The following is a 23,232-nucleotide window of genomic DNA, read 5'->3' as shown; positions in this document are numbered from 1 at the left end:
AAGCCGAATTTACAATGTGATATCATTGCATTCAAAAAATGTGCAAAATAAATCACAAGAAACTTGAAAAGTTTTGATGAATGTAGTGTATCTCTTTATCCAATCGTGCTCCATGTGGTTGATGCGTTAGCTCCGACTGATACACCATGTGCTTGCATGAGCTCTTAATTTTCTAATAGAGCATATGATCTTTGAAAAGAATATTCAATTATGGGGGTGAATCTCTTCAAAAGGGCTTGTTTCTAAATGTTATATGCTTGTGAGGGGATAGATAGATGTAAGTCTTGAGAGCCTAGATTGGCCACTCGTATGAAATCTCACATGTAAATCATTCACATTATCCATAACACTGTATGGGTGCAGACACATGTAGTACCTTCCCAGGTGGAGATGCACTTGTCCAAGAGACTCTCATAAAAACCACACTAGCTCTCTACGTGAATGCACATAGTATCCGGATGCTTTTTTTAAATTCATATTAAGAGCACTCTTATGCATGACTTTCAATCAAACACAAACTATTGCATTGTCTTTGTATGGGTGTCCATGGAGCCTCTGTTAGCAAGTGGTGATTACCTAAAAATTTATTTATTGTGAATGCAACCAACAACTACCAATCCTGCATAGGACATGCTCTTGATGTGTGGCTCATGCCATAGGATGTAGATTCTTGCCAAAGAGGTTGGGAATAGTATGAGCTTAAGATTTTGTTGGAAAGATGTTATAATTTTGAGGAAAAATTAGAACTTTCTGTTGTGGTTTCAGCACCATCCTTTCTTTTATGTTGGCTCTCAACCTAAGTTATGGATATTTGTTGCTAGCAATTCTACTACAAAATTTATCAATCTAAATGGCTTGGTTCACTGAAGCCTATATTATTAGGTTTGTGAAGCAAATAATTTTATGAAAAATATATTGCTAATCATTAAGGAGGGTTTCATGTGAGTGTGTTGGATGAAAATCCCATTTCCATTTCAAAAAATTTATCTACAATCACACGGGCTCGAAGCTTTGTATTAGAATATTGATAACGACGACGAGATTAATGATACTTTCAACATGCACTAGTAAGCTATTTATGAGACCATCAATAACCACAATAAATGTATAGCACCTGCCTTTAATCTAAATATTAATTATTGAATTGAACGAGACTTTGAACACCCGTTGTTGGCGATACGGAAGAAGCATTCTTCTGTGATCGCTCTTGAACCAGATCACATCTTTCCATGAACTCATAAAATGGTTAGATAGTGTTAGGCACCTCTTGGTTTTGGTCTTTTGAAAAAAGTGGCCAAGAAAAATAGAAAGCTTGCACTTGCCTCAAATTTATCAGAATAAACATCACCACTAGGAAATGTCAGGCACCACTTGGTTTTGGTCAAAATGATATCAGGCCTGCCTTGTGCAAGTTGAAAATGGAATGGTCTAAAGGGAAGCTCCATGAAGTAGTTACTATTAGTTGTTGATACAATTACATAATGCCTTTATTCATATGGTATTCCCTTGTGATAAATGATTTTTAAAGAAGAATAACCCCACCCCACTCCCACCTCCCTCCCTCTCTTCCCCTCTCTGTCTCTCTAGTGTAAATGTGGTAGATTGCCTATCCACGTTCCCTCTTAAGTACCAGGTATTGAGTCCAGCACTTGGCTGACTAGATCTTTGAGGTCTCTTGGGATTGTTCTCTTCTTCTTCTCTCCCTATACACACGCAGAATTCCTTCAATGTTTTTTGTTCCAATAGATAAAAAGATTTAAAGACTGAAACAAAATGCTGACAAGAGTCTCAATGAAATGTCGTTCAACAGTCATAAAGTTACACACTCTAGAAGTGACGATGGGCACATTGATACAATTGGACCACTTTGAATGAAAGAATAACTTTCGCTATTTACAGTATAAGAGCTATACATTCATTCTTATACAGAAAACCGTGAGAATTCCCGGAGCCCATAAGGAAATTCCTTCAGCTTTACAATTGAATGCACGTAGATGTATACACCATAGTATGCAGCACGTCAGTGTAGACCACCTTAGTTTAGGTCAGCATGTACAAATCAATGTGCACAAACTGCAGGCTTAACAAAGCTATACATAACAAAAGAGTTCACATGACTCGATCAAGGGTCTGCATGACCAGCCACCTCCTCTTCGCTTGACATGTACACATCATCATCACTCGTTTCTCCTTCACTGCTCTCGTCTTCAGCCTTGTTGTTGTCCTCTGGCTTGGCATATTTCTCGCAATATTCTGCTACCATTTAGCGTCACTGTTGATCGTATTCTAAATAAAAACTTAGCTTTGTTGCTTAAAAATTCCACAAACCTCTCACTTTCTTTCCATATTGCTCGCGATCCCGCATCATCAATGTAGCCGCTTCTCCATTCAGTGGATCAGTGGGATTAGGGTACAAGAGTAGTTGTGGAAGGAAAACTTCAAAAACATTCACAAGCTCTGGAAAAAACTAGACACTTTGAGTATGCAAACAGTAGAGGCCTTTTTAGGAGAGACTGACTGTCCCAAATACACTTTACCAGACATTGGACTCCAAGTTTGATTTATCACATCCAGGCAAACTGAGCCTGACCTGCGAATGACAATGGCATACAGCCAAAACTGATCCTCAATTCTCTTTCAAGAATGAATAAATAATTGGAGCAAGGTAAGTTAAGTAATGGCAATAATTGGAGCAAGGTAAATTAAGTAATGACAATAATTGGAGCAAGGTAAATGAAGCTAAAACTGAATGCAGAGAGAGAAGACAAAAATCTAAGTACACCCACACACGGGGTGCATATTACCACCATGATATGTAAGAATGGTTAGAAGCCAACGACAATCCAAGGACAAATTAACAACCTTCAATCGGGAGCATTTCCCAGAACCCCTCTTCCAATCATAAAGAAAACCAAGCTTGAGAAGCTTGTATGTTAGGTGGAGCCTCTGAGCCTTCCTGAATACTCCAAAAAGTGCCAGAGTTGGTGAAATTTTGAGAACCCTGGTAGATTGTCCACACCATACCATCCCCCAAATGGGAGACCCCCTGTATTGGATGCGCCAGCTGTTGGTACATGGTGGCACATCAGCACACATGCCAGGTGCACAATCAATTCATGTTTAGGTTTTGTATTTAAGGTCGTCATCTTTGACTGTCTCTAAGACTAGCTATGCATGACCTCGAGGTTACTTTGATAGTAGAACCAATACACGAACTACAAGAGAGAAAAAGCAAGGAAGGGCATGGAGGGCAATAGGGTTAGGGTCTCACACCCTGCAACTCCTCGTTGCCTGCTGTGTCCCACGCCTCCGCTCCCTCCCACACCTGCTTCCTCTTGGCTTTTGCCCCTGTTCCCTGTTTCACCACTCACGTTAACTTTTTTCAGCCCTAGCTTCCTTTTGTGGCCAAGGTTGGCTGGTGCTTTCCGATGGTTGCCTACTTGCAGGCAACCCGTCCAAGCAGGCAGCCTGTCGGCCTTTGCAAGCCACTGCTGTCTGCAGCCCCTTCCATGGCGCACTCCTCCCTCGCCCACTTTTAACCTCTACTCTTCCTCCATTCTCATTTTTTCAGCCATATTTTCTGGTTCTTTGCTTCTGTTGTTTTGCATTTGTGTGCACTTTTTTTTCCATTTTTTAATTTTTTGTGTGCGCATGCGTGTGCATTTTTTTTTTCACAAAATAAATTATAATTAAAATAAACATCTCAATCTTCAACTCGTTTCTTGCAATCAAGAACTTCACTTGACGTTTCAAAGGCGAATGTTTTCTACTAGTATCTAAGTCTCAGAGTCTTGTCCTTATGTTACTTGCGATTCAAGGTTTCAACGTCAAAGTGAGTTTTTGAATCTCTTGGTCCCTTTTATGTACATGTATCACGATTGTAAGCTCTTAAGTATACATATATATGGGATTTACACAAAACTCCTATTGTGGAACCGTTTCGAAAGTTTTGAAACTCATTTCATATGAAACATTTCGAAACTTCATGGCTACTATGGTGACTACACCCCCGGCCCGACAAAGGAAGAGAGAAATCTGAATTGATGACATTGCACCCGGGAATTGTGCCAGAATCCAGGGCAAGATTGCGGCCATTCAGGCTAACGTGGCATGCTGATATGGCAGCACTCGCAGCTTTTCAGGCTCCAATTAAAGCTATTGAATTTTTAGGGTGTAATGTTTTTAGCAAATTACTGTGCAAGTATGCATTGATATGCAAGAAGTGACCACCCTCAAGCCACACTTACATAGGCACTTAGGCCCAAAAGCAATTGTTACAAAAGTTGGGCGTCCCTAAAAGCTAATCTGCTAAAAACATGATGGCCTAAAAAGTCAACTTTAAATAGAGCCCGAAAAGCTACCAATGCTGCCACGCCAGCACCGTACAGCCTGTCACATCAGCATCGTACGGTCAGCCTGTACGGGCCCACAATTTCCGCTACAGAATACGACATGCTTCCTGGGTCCCACATCTTCATGTCGGACTTATCTCTCTTCCTTTGTACAGTCATTTTGTGACACACACACACCCCCCCCCCCGTAAAGAAGAGTAATCACCCTCGATTATTGCTTCAAAACAGACAGTGAACATAAAAATACCTCAATAGACACTGACTCTATGCATACATGGATTTGACTACTCAAACCATGCACTAACACAAATACACAAGTTCTTGAATCATATTCACATCACTATCCCCATCGAGATCTTAGACATGAACCGTGATCATTTTGACGTATTTGACCATCACATCCAAACCACGCTGACCACAAACAGATGTGTTGATACACAAAATACATTCCAGATTCACATCACCCATACAAAATGTTGCAGACGTTCATCTTTCACACACACTTAGACAAAGGACTATTGTAAGTGCACATGAATCATTCAGCTACTAAGGACTTTCTGACCATAATCCCAAAAGTTACGGTCAACTTCATATGTATATATCATAAAGTCGCTCAACACAGTACTAGCAGCCTGTCAGCACCCTTGACTCTATCCTCTTATGGGATATCTATGATGGAGTGGAGTGGCTCCCCTCTGGTGCCGCACACACCAAACCAGACTCAACCCCACAATTCAACCAAACATCAGCGGTCCAGCTTACCCTTCACTTCCTTTCCTTGTGTGCTAGAAACTGTTCAGGTATTAGAATCTCCTCAGTTTCTTCTACCTCTAGCTGCTCCTCTGGCACTTAACCCTTGAAAGGTCTCAATAGACTCAAATGAAAAGCGTTGTCAATCTTCGAAGTATCTAGCAGCTTCAATTTCAAGTACAAATCATTGATCTTTGGGAAATCTGGAAGGGCCCATAGTATCGCATACTTAAATTTGGAAAAAGCCTCTCCTTACCCTTCTTCTTTCTAAGGCATGCCTTCTTAAATCTAAGAAGCACACAATCATCTTCTTTCAAGTGCAAGTCATGTCGAGATGCTTGTCTGCCGCCTTCTTACACCATATTTGAGACTTATGCAAAGCCTCCTTAACCTTGGCACAAGTCTCCACATCCGGACGAAGTGGCGTGCCTAAAATCTCTCGTCCTAGGTGCACAAAATAGGAGGCACCTTTTTGCCACCCTTGATGCCACAAGTGTGATGATGTGGTTGTCACTAGGAGGTGTATTTTTCCTGTTGCCTTCCGTAAATAAGTATTAGATATATTTATTTTATTTTTACTTGTTTGTCCTGGAACCCTTGAAAAGGTGCAAGTGGACATTGCATGGCCAGTGTGAAACGGCTGCAGCCAAATGGGTTTCTCACATCGGGGATCTAGGTCGGTCAGACAGGGACTGCCCGAGCCAGTTAGCACTGAATTCTGATGAGTATGGAAGCTCGTGTGCGCCAAACTGGAATCTGGGCCACTCGTCAAGTCACTGCAACTTTATAAGTTGAAAGGGGCTAGTAAATTAACCCACATTGTAGATGTTGGTCAAATGGTAGTCTTCAATGATGGTCAAGAGACCGATAGGGACGCCATGGAAGCATCTCCTAAAATTTAGGAAACTACTATTTTTGACCGGAAAATGTGTTCGCGTCATTAGCTCTGGAATGACAAGGGGAACATTCTATTGCTCTGCTGCCAAGTCAACTGACGCACCAGTTGAGATATTTTTAGCAGGGAAACAAACTCGAAAACTGGGCGACGTGTCAGCCTGTGAGCGATTCTGCCACTCTGGGAGGCAAAAACGAGCTGCATATCAACAAAGGGGGCGCCATTTTCAGCCTCAGGTGGATTGTAGCAGGTATAGAAGCTATGGAATGCTTACCTTGCCCTCTATGCACAGTATGGTGACGGGAGTGATGCCCCGCACGCTACATACTGCTCTCTTTCTCCCCTACGTACGGTATGTTATGCCCCACTAGTGGGCTTCTCATTTGACCTATGTACAATTCTGGGGGTTTATGCGCGTTTGCCAAGGCAAGAGCCTTCTGAACAGGAACCGGATTAGCTAATTGCTAATCCCCCACAGGTACGCACAGTTCCATCACGAAAGATTGCGAGTTTGGAGAGTTTTCTCGCGTGAAAACTCGTCCAATTCACAGGGGAACTGTCCCATTGCGTGCGGGAGCCCTTGGGACACACGTAAGCGTGTTCGCTCTGCTAAAAACGATCCGAAACAGGGAATTACAGCCTGCTGTGTTTTTCTGCAGGTTTAGGGTTTTGCACCTAAACTGCAAGGGAACATCGGGGGAGCCTCGTGAGAGCCTTGGGATGCGTGTACAGGCTTTTGGGCTCCCGGCAGTGAAAAACAGAGAATTACAGCCCGCTGAATTTCTGTGACAGCTCACCAGAAAGCTTCCAGATATCGAGGGAATCCGTCCTAGACAGGTGTTTTTGACCTACAGGGGTTTTTGCGCCGTTATGCTGTCGAAATCCGGTCGAGAACCTGCGTTTTCAGCCCTCGCCAAGTTTGGACAACTTTGTGAAAGCTTGTGCTAAGTGGTCGGATCGTCTACCTTAATTTGAATAAAGAAATACCGAAAGGGGCGCAAGTCTTTGGGGCCTACAGGGTGTCGGTCTCGTGTGCGCAATGACATTGAAATAGTACCGCCCTCTACGTTGTACGGGCCGGTTATAGTGGCAGTACTGAGTGGACAAGGGCCACTTGAAGCCTGGACAGGACCCAAAATAAAGCAAAGACCAAAAATTGCATAGAGCATATCTGGCACTGTTTCCGCAAAACGTGTTGTAAATTATAGAAATTGCATAGAGCATATCTAGCACTGTTTCCGCAAAACGTGTTGTAAATTACAGACTGCCACGTGGCAGTCCGTACACCCAGGCATGCCTAGCTTTTGGCTATGAAAAACAACTAAGGGGGACCCAGTTTAGAGGGCCCAAGTACTCTATATAAGTGTTTCCATGGCCCTCCCCCCCCCCCCCCCCCCCCCCCCCCCGCAATTTCCCAGCAGGGAATTCTGCAGGTCTTGAATTCCAGCAATTTTTAGGAATTTTCAGGAATTTTCAGAAATCCTTAGAGTCTGCAGACAGAATTTTAGAAATACAAAAAACCCAAGAAAATTCAAAAATTCAGATAGCAGACTTTTTTACAAATTTTGCAGAAATTGCAAGGGTACGCAAAATGTATGCTTGAGGCAGGAGACGATGTATGCATAGTCTGGAAACATATGTGCGCTTAGTGGCTCTCGTTTTTCGAGCGGCGATTAAGCATGAGGAGCAGAATGATAAAGCCGACCCCATAGAGGATGCCATTCAAAAGTGCAAAGAAGAAATGACGGAGACCATTACCAAGATGAACCGCAATCTATTGGGCACAATAAAAATGCTCGAAGGACGCGTGCTAATCCAAGTAAGCAAGATAAATGCATTGGAAGATCGGCTGACGACTCAGGATGAAGAGATTGCATCACTCGAGAAGGATCTCGCCGAAGCACGATCAAGAAACACACTGGAAGAGGGCGAATTGCAACCCTCAGTAATCGAAGAAATCAACACGATCAAGGAGCAAGTACGGGCCATCAAAGAGGGAGAAGAGCAACACAAAGAGATGACGACTTCTTGGGTAGGTGTTCTTACAAAAACTCAACAGAAGGCTGATGAAGCCGAGAAATGGATCGAGGTTGCCAAGAAAGGAAAAGGCAAGGAGATAACGTCCACGTCCACACCGATTATCATTAATCTGACACTAGAGGAGGAGCAAAGAAGACGTGTGCACGCTTTACATGTGAGAATTTCCGGTCTTAAAGACAAAGACAATGTGGACGAAGAGGTAAAAGAACTCATGGCCTTGATGGGGGTTCATGAGCTGACGCACACAAGAGCTTGGAGAGTGGGCTACATGAAGAAAAATGGAAACAGTGCGGAAACCTCAAAAGAAAGGGCACTCATCCTCCGTTTTCCCTCCATGGAAGCAAAGAAGACCTTCTTGAAGAAAAGGCCAACTCTTAAAGAGACGGGCATCTTTCTCGGGGATGATCTTACCCTCTCGCAGATCGCTCATATGAAGGAGGTAATGCCGGAGATTAGAGCGGCGAGGGGAAAAAGCAAGATTGCCTTTTACCGAGATGGAAGAGTGGTAATACTAGAGCGACACTCCACATGACGGTGCGAGACTTATGGGACCACACTCAAAGTTGTTGCCTGGAATTGTAGTGGATCTATGCGTCTTGATGTGGGTGCTTTTGAGGATAGTTTTATTGGAAGAGACATCATCTTCTACTCTGAGACACATCAGGCCCCTGGGCAATCCATGCCTCACATCAAGATACAGATGGGAGACAGCTTACAGACAGGAGACACGATCAGAGCACAGAGGACGGGGCCCAGGGAGAGTGGCAGTGTTATTTAGAGAGGATTTGCAGCCATTGATACATATAGCCCGCAAGGATGAGCACGCTAGGTACACGTGGGTGAGATTGAGAGCAGAGACAAGTAGATATCTTTACATTGCTATTTGCTACTTTCCCCCGAGTACGTCAGTCTATGCATCACCTAGAGGACAGTCCCCCTTTTCTATTTTGGATAATGACATATGGGAGTTTTCTAGAGATAGTGACATTATCATTTCTAGGGGGCTTCAATGCTAGGACTGCCCATCACCAGACAGTGTTTTATGATACTTCACAGGAGATGTTGAGAGAGCTAGATGTTGTAGAGACGGGCATGTCCAGACTATCACAGGGTGTGGAATATACTGAGTATGGGCGACACCTGATAGACATGGGCACTGCACATGGACTGGCCATCTTGAATGGCCTTCAAAGATTTCTTGATGCAAGAGGTTTCACATGCTTCCCACACAGACAGGGAGCCAGCACAGTGGATTATATCATGGCACAACCGAGTCTCATCTCTAGTATCCAAGATCTCACAGTTGGGCCCACACCGGTTGGGGTGGAAGTGGATCATGCTCTTGTGTCGATGACCATCTCCTTCCAGTTTAGTGTAGCACACAGGCCACGGGTAGCAGCCCCTACTCGCTACACCTTCACGCGGGAGACAGATTCTGTATACATAGACGGGATCTACAAACGCCTATGCATTGAGGAACCACGGCGACCTCTGGAGGAGCTTACTACTATGCTAACACAGACATTACATGATGCAACAGCAGAGGCATACCCACACACCCAGCCTAAGCAGAGACACCGTTCAGGGAGCATGCCTCAGAATAGCTGGTATTATGAGGAATGCCGCCATACTAGAGCTAGACTTCAGAGGGAGGTGCTTTTGGGAGACATCACTCACAGACAATCACAGATTGAATTCCAACGCTTGGTGCGGCAGAAGAAGAGTGCATTTTTGGCTCAACTAGAGCAGGATCTATACCAGCTATTCTTGAGTCGCAACTCGCATGAGGCATGGCGGCTCTTTCATGAGCAGTCTCCCCCCCCCCTCTGCCGTTACCTCTACAGAGACCTAGGGTCAGTACGCATCATCTTTGTACACAGTACCTGGACAGCCGCCCCTTTCCGACCCCCCCAATCCATGCCCACACACATGTACTTTTTTCACCGCTGAGATGGTGAAGAAAGCCATGACAGGATGAGGACTGGGAGAGCATATGATCATGATGGCTTAGTGGCTGAGCATTTCATGCATGCCAAAGATCTACTAGCAGAGCTTCTAACAGTTATGTTTAACCGTGCCATGTGTGAGGGCTTGCCTGATACTTGGAGCCTATCTACGATTGTAGCTATCTTCAAGTCAGGAGACCCTATGGAGCCTAGGAATTATCGCACTATCATGATTGGACACACACTGGCACGGTTGTACGCATCCATTCTTGAGCAGAAGTTGAGTAGATGGGCAGAGAGGGAAGGAATGCGTGCAGCTAGGCAGGCAGGGTTCAGGAGAGGCTTTTCTACTCTTGACTATATATCTTGACACTCAGGCCATTATCGAGGAGGGCAGATCTCATGGGAGATGGATTTATTGTAGCTTTGTGGACTTCCACAAAGCCTTTGACATAGTACCCAGAGCTAGATTGATGCGCAGATTATAGGAGATGGGAGTGCCCACAGAGCTCATTTGGGGGATCATGGCATTGTACTGATCAATAGTAGGGCATGTACGCACCTCTGAGGGACTATCTACACCAGTACACTCCACTATTGGGGTGAAGTAGGGCTGCCCGCTCTCTCCTACTCTATTCGGTATGTATGTGGATGAGGTTTCTGACTACTTTGAGAGCGTTGGTGATAGAGGTGCACAGCTGGCAGGGACATGGATTCCACATTTGTTATATGCTGATGATATTGTGTTGATCTCTCCGGAGGGGATGCAACGTCACTTGGATGCTTTGCATAGGTTTGCCCACGAAAGTGGTTTGTCTGTCAACCTTGGTAAAACCAAGGTTATGGTGTTTAATACCCCCCCACTCCCTTGGCCATATGAGGAACACCCCTCCCATCAATGAAGTTGGCATTGGGAGTAATGGGAGAAATAGGTACCACTAGGGGGGGGAATTTTCTGGATCCGATGCGGTATAACATGGTATATGAGAAGTCAACGGTTCAGTGAATGGTATGAATACGACATGTGGAGTAGTAGTAGATATTGTTTTTTGCTTTAATGAGAATGGCGTTGTACATGCCAAAATAAAGAAGAGATTTTGAGCAAAAGGAAGTGATCCAATGGATTTAGCCCTCCTTCATTGGCACTATCTAGGTCAACTTTCACTTGAGCTTCTTCTTCCTCCAAGGTGCCTTCAACATCCTCGTACTCCTATTTATTTTCACGTACTCCTTCCATGTTACAAGTTTGTTGTAGTGTCGCGATCAGATTGTCCACCAAAGAACAATCGGCTGAGCCTTGATACCACTATAGCCAGCTGGCACTTCAAAAATAGACGGTAGAAAAATACACAGACTTCAAACAATACATTATCTAAAAACACTTCACTAAGACAAGAGAGGTGTAGTTCCTCTTTGAGATGCATTGGCCCCTAAGATAGGGGCCCCAGGGAGTAGTTCTTCATTATAAATTTGCTTCACAATGCACAAGGCAAATGAAGCACTGGTTCGGGAGGCCTAAATACTCCACTCTCTGGCTGAGCCATCCACCACCCACTCGAGGCAGCAAAACCTCCTTCGGGAGGGTATGTGTGTCTCGAACAAGAACCCTTACAGTGGGTAGTCCTGCGGCCTTGGCCGCTACTGAAGCTGTAGTACGCAAAGTCTCTAGGACCGTCCCAAACATGGAGCCAATCTTGGAGAGTAGGGGAAGATACTCCAGCCTGAGTCCAGGGAAGCAGACTGAGATAGGCATATTTTTCTCCTCCTCGAGTACATCGGTAGTAGGGTCAAAGCCGTGGCGCCACTGATGGAGAAAGACTCAAGCCACCCGAATGCTGAGCGGGCTCATTGAGATCACTTTGGCCGCCATTTCTGTAGACTCGAACTCTATCTGATAATATCCTCTACCGAGAATCTACACGTCAATGATCTTGCCCGCTTCGGTGAGGAGTCAGGTCCCTAACCTCGCTTCTGCCGGGCCGAGTGCCAACAATCTTGCAAATGATCGAGGTGGCTTGAAGCTGTTCCACTCAGCCATCAAGCTCGCTTGCTCTTCTAGCGAAAGAGCAAGTCGAGGGGCCACCTCCGTAGTGTCGGACGAGGAGGCTTCTGTAGAGTCCCTCTCAGGTGAAGCAGCAACCACCATTCTATGTCTGCTGCTGAAGAAGACAAGGGGCAGGCGAGGACAATGAAGAAGAAGAACCTCCGGCGATCCGAAAATCACCCACAGGCAGCGAGGGGAGGCGCAATTGAGCAAGGATAAGGAGGGGGGGCAAGCAAAAAACGGGGGGCGGGGTTGGGGGGGTGCACTGCAGGAGCAGCGCGCTAACTAGCGTAGGAGGGGGGCGCTGGCGAAGGCGAAGGGGGGGCGCGTACAGCAGCAGCGAGCCCTGTAGAAGTATCTTGGAGACCAACTTACATGAGTGGCTGTAGGGCATATAATTTGTTTTTCCCTATCTTGGAAGAGTCTCCCTTCTTTTTATGCATTCCCTCGTGGTAGGGGTAGATGTAGTCCACCACGCAATTGACAAATAAAAGCACGCCCAAGAAAAGTTGGCCCATTAAATGTCAAGGCAGTTCATATCAATGATAGGATTTGATATGATAGGATTTGAAGGGCTACCCCAAATGTCTAATGACAGGCATGTGCAGCTTATGCCCTTCTACAATGAAGGGCAAATTTTACATTTACCCTTCTAATGAACAAAAGGAAAATTTTGCACCGTTCTTCATCAAAATTCCAAGAAAACTAATATTTCACTTATTGTATACTCCCATACATTAATATTTCACTTATCTTACACTCTTCCATGCATTTTAACCATCCTTTTAGTATAACTTTGACAAAATTCATTATTTAAACAACGTATTCTCAAACCACAATCCACGGACCACAACTTGGTAAATTTTTGAAATTACATAGAAATAGAGAAAATGAAACCAATGACATAATGAATATGAATTCACTGTTATCATTAAAGTACAAAATTGGAGAATCAAAACTGCCTTGAAATAAGATTAGAAGTCCTTCAATACCAATACAATGCAAAAGAGCCCTCGATACAAAATCATATCGCTTGGCTGAATATCTAAGCAAATAAAATTCCATAGTAACAATCAATTTGTTTCCAAGCTTGCTATCCTTCGTTTCCTCATAGATTTCCACATATCAAAGCATTCTTCCCACAATACATCTTGAGGACATGAAGCCTTCGGAGTATTGAGTCCAACAAACATTGCTAAGCCCAATGATGGAAGAGACAATCTATTACGAGACTTGTTTTTTATCTTATTCATTTTTGAGAAGCCTCTTTCACAGGCAACTGATGAAAGTGGAAGTAAAAGCAGAGCTCTCCATAATTTCATGGACCATGGAAAAGAAACCTCCCATTCTTCATGGTTGCAACAATCTTGCCAAGCTGAATGCATACTCTTACCTTTGAAGCAGTTACGAATTCGTGTGATAAAAGATCTGCGTTCTCCTTTGCATTCTTCTTCATTAATGAAAGAGTTGGCTCCTTTTCCAAACTGTTTGCACAATACATCTAGCCACCTTATCGTAAAGAAATCTAGTTTCTGCAAGTCTTGATCATAATCCTTCGGGCTAAAGTACTTTGCCGCTTCAAAGAGATCAAAATCAACCTTAAAACGATTTGACAATGACTCCACCAGGCCTTTGATGTACATAATTGCCATGTAAGACAGATTATTCACCACCCCGTGCAAAGTTTCATGTGGATCAAGAACATCCTCGTCACACATAGGGCCAAGATGTAGTTGATGAGAATGTGAATTTCCTGAGGAATCAATGTAATCAATGATGCCATGTTGATTTATCGCCTTGTCAAAAAAGTTGAGTGTACATAGCCTCACACCCAAATACATTCCCTAGAAAAGCCATTTGCAAAGACTCTATAGAAGCCTTCAAATGGTTACCAATAGCAGAGATATCAATGTGATCCTCTTGAAGTTTACAACTCAAGACATTGAGCTCTCCAAGGACATCTGCAAAGAAGTGTAAAAGAAACTGTATTTTGTAGTTTGTGAGGTATACATACAAGTCCGCTTCTTCTGCCTTCAAGACAGTCAATAAAGCTGGCATTAAGCGCACTATCCTTATCATAACTTGCCCTTTTGAGAGCCATCGAACATCATGCATTTTTAACAACTTCAGTTTTCCATTGCAACCAAGATTGAAGTCCTTTACAACTTCTGCCAATGATAGATGTCGCTTTGCGGATCTGGAAGCCCATTCATATAACTTTCTGGCCACTTTGTCCACAAATTTGAATTCCTTGTATAGTTTGAATGCATCACCTGCAGCTAAAGACTCTCTATGTGCAACACAATGAAAACTCAAAAGATGCGGCACAACCTTCTTCAATCTCGAAACCACACCATTATTAGCACCTATCATAACACTGGCACCATCAGTTGCAATGCCTATCATTTTATGCAATGGCAGCTTCATTTTGTCCAGAAATGCTATCAAGGTAGAATACAAGCTTTCAGCTTCAGCATTTTTGACATGCAATAAATCCACAAATGACCTGCATATACAGCCATTGCCATTTTCCCGCATATAAGTAACATAAAGAATCATGTATTGTTGAGTGCTTACATCTGTACTCTCATCAATCTGCAAAGAATAAAAGGGACTAGCAACAATTTCCTCTTTTAATCTCTCCCAATAGACTTGTTTGATGGCATTTGCAAACTCTTTTCCTGCACTTGTGCTCGTATAAGCTGAATTTTCACTTGCAATTGGCATATTTGGTGTCCGCATGAAACGCTGGAAATTGCAAAGCTTTGAAAACTCATCAAAAGGCAAATTTCTACGAACCACAAACCACAAAGTTTGCATGACTGAGATGATTCTTTCTCTCTCCTCATCTGTTAGCACTTCAATGTGTTTCTCTATGGGAATTGTGGTTTTTTTAGTGTGAGCATTCCATATTGCCTTCGCATCTGAATGCGGACCTGACGTCGCATGCTCATCTAATGCAGACCTTTGCAAGGTTGAAGATCCTTCTCCACTAAATTGAGTCTTTTTATGTGCAAAGATGCACCACCTACATTTGACTCTCTCTTTTCCATCATGATCAACTGTTGGAAAAGCCCAAGGATGAGGTATCCTCCAGCTTTCTATCCATCGTCGAGCATACTTCTTTTTGCTTGAGCTACCTTCAGCTTCAGTGTTACCGAAAGCTGTAGTAGCCGCCTCACCAGCCTCTTTGTCAAGAGAGAGTTGAGGATCATGCAAGCCAAGGACTTCTTGAATGGTCCTCTGCTTTTTATTTTTCTTAGGTCGTCCAAGAGGAGCCATCTACCAATAAATTTCAAAAACATAGCATAAACTATCTTTGCGACTACAAAAGATATATTTAAAATATACAAAATAAAAACACTTGAGATACATTAATTGAAAACAAATGAAATACATCTTTCAGGGCCAACATTTGGTGTCCAAAAGAAAGTTACATGTTCGATAGCCAATATCCTATTACAAGGAAACTTCACTTTAACTCAATAAAAGGCTGGCATCATTTCTACCAATGGCCGTAGACATTTGGTCCCATCCAATTGCATGTGGCTTAAGTCTACATACAATTCTTCAAATGACTTTCTACTCTTGTCCTGTAGAAGATACCCAGCTCTTATAATCTCCTGAACATGGTATGCTTCACTTGCTGAACGAGATGCTAGCCAATCGGTTCTGTATTCCATAGAAAACTCCCGATAGAAGATGACCATTTGATCAATAAGCCAGGCTAATGCATATACATCAACCTCTCTGGTATACACATGGTCATTATGTGTGTCCTTTAATAGCTCTGGAGCAATCCAAGATTTAGGCTTATGGGCTTTGCTTTGACAACAATTGAGTGATTGACGTCTCTCTGATTCAGGTCTCATGGCTAATCCCCAATCAATGATGCCAACTCGAGGATCTAAATCCCTTGTAAAATCCAACATAATATTGAAAGGATGCAGATCACAATGAACAAAACCTACTTGATGGGTATAGGCCATTGTGTGTATTAAAGCAGCTATAATATTTGGAAGACTGTTTGCAAAAGCCACGACTCGAGTTAGTTCTCCTTGATTCAGCTTAGCTGCCTTGCCTTTACTTGAACCTGCACCATCTTTCTCTTCTTTTTTCACAATTTTGTTGAAGGTACCTTTCTCAAAAGATAGACTATGCATCATTTTTCCAATACTTCCTCCATTGAAGTATGGAAAAATAGCTATCAAAGGCTCATAGCAAGTATGTGCAATACTACACACAATCCCCCTATGTCAAAGATCAAAGCTGACCTCGTCCTTGAAGGATTTTAATTTCTGTCCTGGCATTCCTCGATACTGCTTTGCCGCATAAGTATTTTCACTTGGAAAGTACGAAATGCCATCAATTCGTACTTGGAAGCATGTACCAAAGGAGCTGACACCCAAATTCTGTAAATAGTTGATGGCATCATGTGGTATTCCAAGAGTCATGGTACACTCCGAGTTCCTCGCAGATCTCTGCAGAGGGTTCCCAGCTGGATGCCCTTGGTAATCTATCTTTCACTCCATCTTCTCTTCCGCATGGTTGACTTGCTCCCTTCGTAGCTTTTTAGATAGCACAAATTGTGTATCTATATCTTTGGCACGCTTACTCTTCTCTCTTTCAACACGCCAAGCCAAATCCCAAGCCTTGAGCTTTATCAATTGAACGCCTTCGGGAAGAGCTTCATATAAATCACAAGTGCACTTTTCCATATTACCAATGATGCTATAAGCAGACTGGTGAGCTTTGTCTTTACTTATAACAAAGGTTTCCTTGGAGACCGCACTTACAATTGCTTTTTCAAGCATTTTTGATATAAGCGTCTCGTTCTGCACAATACTCTGCACTTGCTTCTCTGATAAGTCACTTATCGTCTTGCAGAGAGTTGACCTTAGAGATTGAAGAAATGCCTTCTTCTTACCTTCTGCCATAGTGACTATATATAGATGTCCTATAAAGAAAGAGAGAAGAGAAGTCAACCTACATATGAGACTATATTTGTAATTATATACGAAATAAAGACATTGCGTATGTGTAATACACACTCCCAAGGTGTCTGCTACCCTTGTTATTGTAAGAAGAGACATAATCTATGTTTTCGTAAGAAACTAAAGCTCAAGATAACACACCCGATCAAGCCATATGACCATATGGAAAATTGAGACTATAGAATTTGTAACTGCATAGAAGAACTAAAGGCAAAATTCGATAGCTCAAGATGGCACACCCGATCAAGCCATATGACCATGTGACAAATTGAGACTATATTTGTAATTATATACGAAATAAAGACATTGTGTATGTGTAACACACACTCCCAAGGTGTCTGTTACCCTTGTTATTGTAAGAAGAGACATAATCTATCTTTTCGTAAGAAACTAAAGCTCAAGATAACACACCCGATCAAGCCATATGACCATGTGGAAAATTGAGACTATAGAATTTGTCACTACATAGAAGAACTAAAGGCAAAATTTGATAGCTCAAGATGGCACACCCAATCAAGCCATATGACCATGTGATAAATTGAGACTATACTTGTAAATATATACAAAATAAAGACATTGTGTATGTGTAACACACACTCCCAAGGTGTATGTTACCCTTGTTATTGTAAGAAGAGACATAATCTATCTTTTTGTAAGAAACTAAAGCTCAAGATAACACACCCGATCAAGCCATATGACCATGTGGAAAATTGAGACTATAGAATTTGTCACTGCATAGAAGAACTAAAGGCAAAATTTGATAGCTCAAGATGGCACACCCGATCAAGCCATATGACCATGTGACAAATTGAGACTATATTTATAATTATATACAAGATAAAGACATTGTGTTTGTGTAACACACACTCCCAAGGTGTCTGCTACCCTTGTTATTGTAAGAAGAGACATAATCTATGTTTTCGTAAGAAACTAAAGCTCAAGATAACACACCCGGTCAAGCCATATGACCATGTGGAAAATTGAGACTATAGAATTTGTAATTGCATAGAAAAGAAATTAACAATAGGAAAAAGAGGCACGAAGTATCATTTGGTAAGAATGGATAGCTTAAGATAACACACCCGGTCAAACCATATGACCATGTGGCAAATTGAGACTATTCTAATTTCTTCTGCATAAGTTTCTTTCATTTTGGTATGCACACAGAATGACCACTTTTGCTGCTTCAAAAAAACTTGAAAAGAAAGAAATCTTAAAGTCTTTGATAGAAACCTACGACGTCACACACCTAGCTTGAGACTTAATATACATGAGTTAAAACCACACTATCACTGAAAATTGTGAGTATGAAAAAAAAAGATTGAAACAGTTTCAGACTTAACGCATAAAAACGCTTCAAACCCGTTGGATGTACATTTCAACTTTTGAGTTGAAACTTGCCTTGAAAAAAGACGACAAAATATAGCAAGATTTAAATTTATCGCCAGCAAATGCTTCAAATTATGATGTAAAAACCCGAATAGTTTTAAATATATTGTTTTCCCCTATTTTCTTCAGTTAAGAATATAAAAACCCGAATAGTTTTAAATATATTGTTTGCCTCTATTTTCTTCAGTTAAGAATTAGTAATGATGTTGGCAATCCCTGCAAGCTGCAGCAATATGTAATGTGAATTGTGCACCACCCTTAAAACCAATGTTCGGGAAAAGTGTGTCTCAGCTTAGCCTTGAGCCGGTTGCAAAATCAAAGTAGCCGTTGAGCCCCGAGGGGAGGGTTTCAAGGAGAAAATTCCGCTTTAAATACATGTTAAATAGTGTAATTTTGCAAAAATAATTGCTAGTTTTGTAAAATTTCGAATTTAGATTTGTCTTGGAGGACTTTTTGTATGTTTGTGAAAATGATTTTTCCCTAACACTGCTTCAAACTAACTATCTAAAGTTTAAACTCTAAAGCCCAGGAGCTACTGTCTAAACTCTAAAGCCAGTAGTTACTACTAACTAGTCTAGACTCTAATGTCTACCCCAATAATCACTTTAAAGGCAAGCCCCAAAAAAAAAATTTAAAAAAATCTATCAATTCTAATTTCTTATAGTCTCTGTCGATCGCGTAGGTCGGGAAGCAAGCGAAGAGACGAAGTCAGCCGGCAGGTGGGCACCGGGTGTGTGAGTTGAGGCCACTGCAGGTCGGAGACGCAGGTGGCAGGCCGCAGCAGCTCTCTATCACCCAGATCTGCAGGTCGCAGCAGGTCGGAGACTCGAAAACGCAACAGGTTGAGGCAGCAGGTTGACGCAGCGTGAGTGGGGAGTTCGGACGGCGTCAGGCTACAGCAGTTCGGGCCTCGGCTGCTCAAGACTCTAACGAGGGCAGGGAAATGAAACCTGCGCAGCGTGAGCAATGGAGTACTGAGGTCTGAGTGCAGTGAGTAGATAACGAAACTTGAAAGTTGAAAGGCCCGTAACTTGTAAGTTCGTAACATTTCCTTTTTAGGGATGTACGATGTACATGCGTTCACACCTTCAGTTTCACATGGCCAAATTTCAAATTAAGTGCAAATTCACGAGTCACGACTCATTGCTCACTGCCAACTTGCAAGTTGAAGGCACAATATCATGAAACTGCAACCCAAGACTAAACTTGGTCTAAAGCACTTGTAAAATTTGAAATAAATTTTTGAAGGGCAATTGGATGGCCGGCCCTTCTAATGTCAGATCATAGCAATTTTCTTCCTTCGCAATTGAAGGGCAACTTCAATTCGATCCCTTCAAATGCAGGGTTCTTCACGACTCAGCCCTTCCTACGCAGGGTTAACAGCCATTTGAAGGGCAGAAGGGCGTCAAAAACTATCGCTGGTTCATATGCTACTTTCAAGTGGGACCCACGCTGTCTTCTCATCAATTCATTACACATTTAACCTTATAATAGACTTTGTCCATAGTTGGAAACATTGCTGGGCTTCCTATACTGGTACCAGCACACACCTCAATATTCAAAATTTAAAAACGCAATCCACGCCCCTAGCCCATTGGCCCTAGCCCGTTTCAAACTAGCCATCATTGTTTTGGAACCTCCAAGTTTTATCCCCTTAATTATTTCAAGAGCTTCGGGAAAGTAAGGAAGAGAAAAAAAAATCCCAAAAGTAAACAAATAGAATCTCCCAAACACATTTCTAGGTGACACTCTACTATCCACCTTGATTATGACAATGCATTCTAAAATTTTCATGCAAAATACCATTTTATACAGTGGTCAACTTTCTTGAAATAGCTTTATCAGGCAACGCATGCATAGCTAGATGTGAACAAAAAGACATGTACATCTCATCAACGTTTGGATGGTAGATTTTATTGACAAAACCAATAGATGGCGATTTGAAAGGATAAGCATCCGGGAGCTCAACTCTGATTTTCCAAACACCATTTTGATATGGGCCTTCAAAAGAACCCAAAAAATATCACTAAAAGAGTGTTTCTGTAGAATGAAGAAATTTAGCATTTACTCAATTTGGTTAGTTTGCATCCAGCTTTCTAAAAGTTAAAAAATCAACATGAAACCACCCTTAGGGTGAGAATAACACTAAAGACTAGCGTATACCAACTGAGTGATCAAGCTTAAATGTGTGAGGTAGATGACAATTGAACATTCGTAGAAACACAATTGAGTCTACACAAGACGGTTTCCCGCATCAACCAAGCTTTGCTCGTGAAAGGCAGCCACTCACAATTTCTGCATACGCACAACTTGAATACCAAGTACCCAGCGAACAAATTAAAAAAAGTGTAGACACAAGGAGTTAGAACACTGCTCAGAGAAGCCCTGAAACTGATGCCCCTTACAATGTCTTCAATGATGCAGGATAACACAAGGTGCAAGTACAAGAAGAGATGTAGGAGTAGCACCTTTGTCAACATGAGATTACAGAATTGATTACAACAAAGCCCCCATGGATTATTTTGATGGGCCCCAAAAACTTTAATCTGAAAGCTGGCGACCCAAAAGCTAGCCTGCATGCAGCTGTGTATCATCACTGGCCAGAAAAAGAGCCACTTGCTTTGGATTTGCATAACTCCAATGGGGCTCTACCTTCTCTTTTATGCTGTGTCATGCTGCATTCCCACTAGCGCTTTCACTGGTACTGCTTTTTTGTGATTTCCTGCTTACTGGCTGCCATGTGGCACCTGCCACATGACATGCTGACTGGGCAATGTTGGTGGGTGGTGCTCTTTTGAAGACATTCAGTTTTCTCCTCCTTTGAAAAAGCCAATTGAACAATTGGGCACAATACAACAAAACAGACAGCTTCCTAATTAAAAGTGGCATGTACCTTATGCAAAGCAACAATACAGTAACCTTCTCATGTATAAACGTCAGAACCTTTGCAGATTATTTTGAGGTTTTCCATAGATGATCACCTGATTTGAATGCATCTTCGTGCACAATGTCACATAACGCATAGAGTATCGCAATAAGAACAATCAGAAAAAGCTGAAAATATTAACCATCCGAAGCCAGACTAGAGAGGACTAGGTGGTTATGAAGTGGGAGGGTAGCAGCCAGGGGTGGAAGGGCTTGATTCCCACACTTCGTTCTAACATGTGATCTTGACATAACTCAGAATAATTGCTCCCTACCCAGAAACCCGAGAGTTGAAACCCTCAAGCATTTAGAATCTCAACCCAATCTCCAAACCCATGGCAACTCTTCAGGCCTTCTCAAATCCCTTGAGCAGAGGCGGTAGCCTTGTTCTGCTCCTCTCACTCACACACACACACACACACACACACACACACACACACACACACAAAGAAAGAGAGAGAGAGAGAGAGAGAGAGAGAGAGAGAGAGAGAGAGTGAGTTATGATTTTATGTCTACTGGAGGCTGAAATCGGCCTATGAGACAAATTAGGTGTGGATGTCCTCTGTGTATCCATGATAGGGAAAAGGGTACAAAATAAACAAAATACTGTCACGGAGTTAGGGGATATAGGGGGTGATACATGTAAGAGGAAAGAGGGGGGGGGGGGGGTTTGGTGTCACAAACTGCTGACGTGTCAAAGCTCTGAAGAATGGAGCCAACTTGTAGATGCCGGCCGAGGGGCTAAACCCTAAGTAACAGAAGAAGAAGTCCTACCAACTTATGGGGACCCCGTCCGATGGGGCCCCAAGTGACATATAGGATTAGAATAAAGCAGGACCCTTTTTAGGCCAAGGTTTGGGGCCAATACTCTTTGGGGTGGAATTCCACCACTCCGTGTTGCGTGTCGTCTCTCTCTCTCTCCCTTACTTCATCGCGCATCGGGCGCGCTTCCGTCTTCACCGCTCATGTCTTACAAGGCATAAGCCAATTAAGATCACTTGCAAGAGAAGGATCCAGATTTGTTTCAAGTCACTGTTTTTCTCATAGGCAGTGCCATGCAGATGTTGATGTCTACAACTGCCAAGCAGCATACTCCAAGGACTTGACAAGCTTTCAAGAAAATTATTTTGCCCGAAGTTATATGGTTTCTCGCATCTTCCTTCGGAGTGCAACTTCTGGCAGAGTGGGGTATCCTGAAATGCTTGCCATGGAAACCCTAGCAGATTATATCTTGAAATTTCTCGACATCTCTCAGTAGATGTCTCTTCTTGAATTGATAACCTTGGAGGTTCGTGCGATTGTTAAGTCTTGGGACTACCATCGCTGCCAGACGAACACTGTCTGTCCAAGAGCTGATGGACCATGTTGTGGTTGTCTACGACCTTATGGAAGGAACCTAACCCTAATTTTTTTATGCAGGTTTCAGGATGGAAAGTCAGTCGACTTTTCGAGCTCAATTGATGTCGAGATTGCTTTTTAAGTTTGAAATCTGTTTGAGAACTTGTTTGGTGATCCTGTTTGGAATTTGTTTGAAATGGATGGTATTTGTTTTAAACCTCTCTTGGTGCCGGTTTGAATTGTTTGACTCTGGTTTTAATACCGGTTTCAATGATTGGTGATTTTACTCCCGGGTGGAGAAGAGAGAAATACTATTTTGGTATTGTTTGAACCTCGGAACGACGGAGGCCGATGCCTGGGGAGTGTTTCGTTGTATGTTTGAAAATCTCCGAACGACGCAAGCCAATGCCTCGGGAGCGTTTGGTTGCATGCTTGTAAAATAATTGTTGTTGTGACTCCCGGCCCGGATCTGGATGGTTATGCGGGAGGAGTATTAAGAAGTCTGAGCAGTGGTTACTCTTAGCACCTCCAAACGACGCAGGATGCGGTCTGGGGGGCG

At 42.7% G+C, this 23,232-nt stretch overlaps 2 protein-coding genes and 1 pseudogene across 2 annotated transcripts in view; all 3 read right to left on the bottom strand.

Moving 5' to 3' along the window:
* Positions 1–1,866: 1,866 nt before the first annotated feature.
* LOC147425881 (ubiquitin-conjugating enzyme E2-23 kDa-like) overlaps positions 1,867–23,232 on the bottom strand; it is a 97,625-nt gene continuing 76,259 nt past the window's right edge. The window contains exons 3-6 of the mRNA XM_086498005.1: positions 20,297–20,411; positions 2,538–2,590; positions 2,329–2,457; positions 1,867–2,253 (exon numbers count right to left, since the gene is read on the bottom strand). Coding sequence (XP_086354131.1) covers positions 2,123–2,253; positions 2,329–2,457; positions 2,538–2,590; positions 20,297–20,411 — 428 coding nt within the window. The 3' untranslated portion in view covers positions 1,867–2,122. The remainder of the gene's footprint in view (positions 2,254–2,328; positions 2,458–2,537; positions 2,591–20,296; positions 20,412–23,232) is intronic.
* On the bottom strand, positions 13,072–13,694 carry LOC147425883 (uncharacterized). The gene has a single exon (XM_086499243.1). The coding sequence runs from the start codon at positions 13,677–13,679 to the stop codon at positions 13,101–13,103; it is 579 nt and encodes a 192-aa protein (XP_086355369.1). The 5' UTR covers positions 13,680–13,694; the 3' UTR covers positions 13,072–13,100.
* On the bottom strand, positions 13,683–14,847 carry LOC147425882 (uncharacterized; annotated as a pseudogene).

The sequence above is a fragment of the Adiantum capillus-veneris genome, chromosome 24 (assembly GCF_014529385.1).
Source record: "Adiantum capillus-veneris isolate H3 chromosome 24, ASM1452938v2, whole genome shotgun sequence".
NCBI classification, from domain to species: domain Eukaryota; kingdom Viridiplantae; phylum Streptophyta; class Polypodiopsida; order Polypodiales; family Pteridaceae; genus Adiantum; species Adiantum capillus-veneris.
This window is presented reverse-complemented; position numbering and strand designations above follow the sequence as displayed.

What these genes read in the sequence shown, in the direction of transcription:
- LOC147425883 (XM_086499243.1), bottom strand. Translation starts at nt 13,679, where the DNA reads ATGGCAATTATGTACATCAAAGGCCTGGTGGAGTCATTGTCAAATCGT.